The sequence below is a fragment of the Haemaphysalis longicornis genome, unplaced genomic scaffold (genome assembly GCF_048455015.1).
Source record: "Haemaphysalis longicornis isolate Haplotype H1 unplaced genomic scaffold, Haemaphysalis longicornis Haplotype H1 scaffold_12, whole genome shotgun sequence".
Lineage (NCBI taxonomy): Eukaryota > Metazoa > Arthropoda > Arachnida > Ixodida > Ixodidae > Haemaphysalis > Haemaphysalis longicornis.
The window spans coordinates 9,032,910-9,037,949 of NW_027526225.1; the positions used below are offsets into that span (position 1 = coordinate 9,032,910).

The 5,040-nt window shown below is 47.6% G+C and overlaps 1 protein-coding gene across 1 annotated transcript; it reads left to right on the top strand.

Annotated features, from left to right (window-relative positions):
- Positions 1–409: 409 nt before the first annotated feature.
- On the top strand, positions 410–4,556 carry LOC144161861 (uncharacterized). The gene is made up of 2 exons (XM_077692442.1): positions 410–856; positions 4,142–4,556. Exons 1-2 carry the CDS (start codon positions 494–496, stop codon positions 4,394–4,396), a joined length of 618 nt encoding a protein of 205 aa, XP_077548568.1. The 5' UTR covers positions 410–493; the 3' UTR covers positions 4,397–4,556.
- Positions 4,557–5,040: the final 484 nt, after the last annotated feature.

The window sequence follows — 5,040 nt, forward strand, 5'->3', positions numbered from 1 at the left end:
ACACGTGATACTACAAACCCGATGGAAGAGATGGAAGAGAAGGCGGCGAGGGGGTGGGCTGCGGGGGCCGAGCGCAAGCGCCGCAAGCGGGCCGACAACCGTGCATTCGCAACTTTCACATTCTTCCCCTCGGGGAAATGCGGGGGAATTTTTTTTAATACTGTCGCGCTAACCGCGCGCCCCTCAGCGTGATCAGGGAAAAGGGAGAGGAGTGGTAGCTACAAGGGGACTGGAAAGGTGGAAGGGGCGGGGGTGGAGCGAGGGTTTAAGAGCGCGGGCGGCGGGAGAAACTCGGTAGCGTGACCTGGCGTGACGCTTGCTGCCTGCAGCGTCTTGGCGCTTTGCTCACAACGAGGTCCGACAGCGAGGCATGGCATCCCTGCGCGGCGTGATAATTGGCGACAGTCAGTTGAAATTTCTTTGCCGGTCTCGGCTGCATTTGTTGCCATCAATCGAGACCTGCACCTTTAGTTTTCCAGGGCACGACGCGCCAATGCTCTCGCGAGCAGTATCGCGCACACATTTTAAGCGCGCGGACTTCGCCGTGCTCTACGTAGGTGGAAACGATTTAGATAAGAGGGAAGCGGACCCAAGTAAAATCTGCGAGGACATCACGGTTCGTATACGAAACCCTTGCGTTTTTCAGGTGCATAAAGGAGGAAATGATGTGACGCTCTTCATTTTGCAGGCTTTGGTGGTCCAGCTGCAGCGTGGCGTGGCCTCAGCCGTGTTTGTCTTCAAGGTCCTGCCTCGCTGCTCCGCCTCGGCGGTTGCGGAAAGTAAGCGACGGGCCCTGAACCGGAACCTCACGCGTGCATTGAAGCGGATGCCAGACGTGTTCATCCTCAACCCTGAGGTAACAAGGACGCCACCCCGTGTATATGAAACTAGCAAGTGCTGGCTTGTTTAGTTTAGGTTTGTAAAATGTACTAAGCTGTCGCAGCTGCCTTCTCGCACAGTTTTTTTGTAGTTGATCGCGGACATGTACTTGCAACTGTGCGCTATTCTCAGTGCTAAGCATAACGACACGGCTTGGTCATGAGACAAAATGTAAGGATGTCGCCACTGTTAAAAAGGCTTTTGTTTAACGCAATTTTTTTTCTTTTCATATTTCGAGAACCCGCAAACATTCGGAAATGTTCTGCAGACAGGATCATATTCTTATCTTGGTTAGTTCAAAAGTCTAGTCAATTTTCTAAGAGCTGATGAGGGGTTCTGAAACCGAAACCTAAGTGGTCCGCTAACAGAATCTGATATGCTGAGCACGAGGTCGCGGGTTCGATTCCCGGCCGCGGCGGCCGCTTTTCTGATGGAGGCGAAAAGCAAAAACGCCCGTGTGTACGAGATTTCGGCGCACGTTAAAGATCCTCAGGTGGTCTAAATTAATCCGGAGCCCTCCACTACGGCGCGCCTCATCGCCTGCGTTGCGTCGGTGCGTTAAACCCTACAATCAATCAACAGAATCTGATAACGCAGCGAATATGAGCAGCGTATATTTGCAAGTTTTCTGGTAAGCTTTAGTCTGATACGAAAACGGTTATTCAAAAAATTTCTAAGGCTTCTTTTTTCTAGAAATTGATTTAAATTTTCATAGGGGAATGCGTGACGCCGCAAGCGTTTCTGTTATTTACTATTTGTGCGCACTTTATGCTACCGCTTTGCATGCTATCGGGCTCGTCCTTTTTATAGGTATTATTCTTAGTAAAAACAGTAATAACATAAGCTGGATGTTTTAATGAGCAGGCGTAGTCAAGCTCAGGCTAAAAAAGCAACTGAAGTGAAAGTTTCAGGACAATCGGTACACAGTGAATGCTTCAGCCGATGTGGACGTGAAGGCAGTGAAGGTATCGGGTGCTGCAAAGCTTGGGAACTTGGTACACATTTGTGAAGTACCGCTACGAGAACCTTTACTGCAGGGTAATATGATTATAGGTATGCTTACCCCATCTGCTTTTGCACAACTGGCCTGAGGTGCTTGACGTCCACGTGACGTGAACGTTCCCATCTGTGTACCACTTTGAACGATGGCAACATAAGTACATGTACACTAGAGCTAAAAGTCCAACAAGACTTTCTTGTTGGGCCGACAGCACGCCTGTTGGGACAATAAGAAGTTCTGTCAGCACTCTATCGTCCCAATAGCCTAGTCTTCCAACAGGGATGTTTAACCTTGATGGCGTTTGTGGGGCCAATAAGAAGCTCTGTCGGCACTCTATCGTCCCAACAGCGTAGTCTTCCAACAGGGAGTTTAACCGTGATGGCGTTTACCGGCTCGCCAACACGATCAGTGAACGTCAACAGACGCCTTGTTCGTAATCAGCGGCGCGAGCTCGCCTTCAGACAGAACCGACAGACGCCCTGAAGGTGTTTTTTAGGGCCTAAACAGCAGCGTCTATGTCTGGCCACGGCCGCTGGATGAAAGTGGTCTGGCATAGACGCTAGACGTCAACGTTTGTGTTCTGATTTTTCCCTTCAATAAATAACAGTCAGACGGACGATAACATAACGATGTGAAGATATGCTTTGGCTCATACCACGGCAAGCACAATCGTTTGTTGCTGCAGCCTCGGTTGCTCTTCGTCCACAACAAACTGAATCGGCTGTACAGCTTTCTTCGAAGGCGTGTATGCAGGGGTTCCATTCCAAACACGGCAACGATATGCTAAAACTCTCCTAGCCAGAATAACCGTTAATTAGTAATAACCGTTACAAACTGCAGACGATCGGAACTCTGGCGATGGACACGTCGGCCTTGGCGGAGCGGTAGCGAGTGGCCGGTTGAGTGCGAAATCAAGACTGACTGCTCTCACTGTGTAAATTGTAAAGTGGGCGTGAAGTTAGCTGTTACAAAACGCTGGCACAACCACGCAAAAAAAAAGCATGCGCGGGGGGAATCGAACCCGGTACAAGAGTGCCATTATCCGAGGCACACCCAAATCTGACGACTGAGCGTGGCGTCTAATCAGCCGGTTTTGCTTTCGTCTGGACAGAACTGTACAAATTTCACGCCGGCTCCGTCTGGACGGAACGCTGATTGATGATTGATTGATTGTAGGGTTTAACGCGCCGACGCAACGCAGGCGATGAGGCGCGCCATAGTGGAGGGTTCCGGATTAATTTTGACCACCTGGGGATCTTTAACGTGCGCCGAAATCTCGTACACACGGGCATTTTTGCTTTTCGCCTCCATCAGAAAAGCGACCGCCGCGGCCGGGAATCGAACCCGCGTCCTCGGGCTCACCAGCACAGCACAGCACCTTATCCACTGAGCCACCGCGGCGGGTTTCCGCACTTTCTTGTTGCGCAAACAGTTTGAATATTTTTTAACTAAACGTCGCATGCTCGTTCTTTTATAACTAGCCTGTGCACTAAACTAGGGTTATTAAAAACGGTTGGTAAGTTTTTATGTAATCATGATTTCTTTTAAGCAATGCAGGAAAAAATGGCACAGTTCTTTGTTTTGTTTGGTACTTTTACTAGAACTTCATTACCAAATATCGGATGTCAAGGACCCTACTTAGTTGCACAGTATGGTTACTTGGCTACTTTTGTGCCAAAGTTTTCAATTCCTGCAATCCATTTGCTCTTGTGCATGTTCCCGTAACAGACAAGTCTGCACAATTTTTTTGTCAATAACAAGCATCAGTGTGATCATTTTCACTATTTTTAGCTTTTGGATATCATAAGAGGGTCGGTACTTAATAAGGTTTATGTGAAATAAAAATTTAACCATCAAAATTTTAAAAAATTTGAAGAAGGTGTACCTAAAGTGCTTTTAAAGCTTTTGCAAGGGCACAACTAAAGCTATTTGGGCAACATATGACATGCCTAAAAAGGCAAGAATTCACCTTGCACCTGTGAAATCCATTAATAAGTGAAATGAACGTTAACCTGAATCAGCTAGCTCTTTTAAACAGTCAAAAACACGTTATCAATGTGTACGTACTCTTTTTAAGATGTACACTAGATTGTTTGCCCCTTAAGGTGCTACTATACACCTGCATGCATGTGAGTGAGTGCTCATTGTTATTTTGTTGTTTCTATCCCTCTTGTCTTTTAAATCACAAATTGTCATCAACTGTCAAAGTGATGAGTACTAAATTATCCAAATGTGCTAATGTGTGCTTTTTTTTTCACGCAGCACAAGTTCCTGGATGCTTTGAAGAAGCCCAAGCGCTTCCTGTTGGCAGTCGACGGCTACCATTTGAACCGGTTTGGGGGCATCAAGGAGATGGCCGAAATAATGGTGAAAGCCCTAAGCAGGAAGTATGGGCGTTCCATTCTGCTGCCTGGGCGACCCGTCCTCCATCGCAGATACAAAGTCTGCCAGTGCGGCCGCTGCAGAGCCAAAGGCCATTCAACCGGTGACTGTGTGGCGTACTGCTCCCCTTCCTGAGCCGGCGTGGCATCACCCCACTGAACCTGAAGATCTAGGATGGCTGAAGAAAACAGCCCTTTTAAGGGCTACCTACTTGTTTGATGTGCAGAACTAGCTGGAGTCAGTCATTGCTAACCCCTATCGTATCCTCTCTCTAGTTAACATCTCAGCTTAAAGACCTGGGCAATATATATCTGCTACACAAAATTTGTACAGCCAGGGTGCAGTGGATAAAGACATGATGGTGTAGTAACCTGCATCTTTGTGTTGTGGTCATTCTAGGTTCAAAATTGGCATCAGAACTTATGCAAAGGTGTTTGTTCTCCCTTATAGCTCTAACTCCGAACATGGCGCCTTTTGTGCACTTTGTCATTAATATATCACTTTGCCTCCCCTAAAATATTTTATAGGTGGTATTCACAAAAAGGATTAGTGCGGGATTTGTTCTCTTCGCAGCACTGAAAACCGCCATGACAGTGCCCATCGTGCCTGCGCATGTGCCCGCGTCCTGCAGGGGGAAAACAACCAAAAAAGAAGTCCACACATTCGTCGGCTGTGCATTTACCACCCTATTCTAGGCTGTGACTTGAACAGATATGAATAATCGCCGTGACGCTGTGTGGTGATGCTCTATTTGCCTGAGAGAACTCCGCATTACCACT

What these genes read in the sequence shown, in the direction of transcription:
- LOC144161861 (XM_077692442.1), top strand. Translation starts at nt 494, where the DNA reads ATGCTCTCGCGAGCAGTATCGCGCACACATTTTAAGCGCGCGGACTTC. An exon ending in TGTTCATCCTCAACCCTGAG is followed by an intron (nt 857 to 4,141) that starts GTAACAAGGACG and finishes TTTTTCACGCAG; the next exon opens with CACAAGTTCCTGGATGCTTT.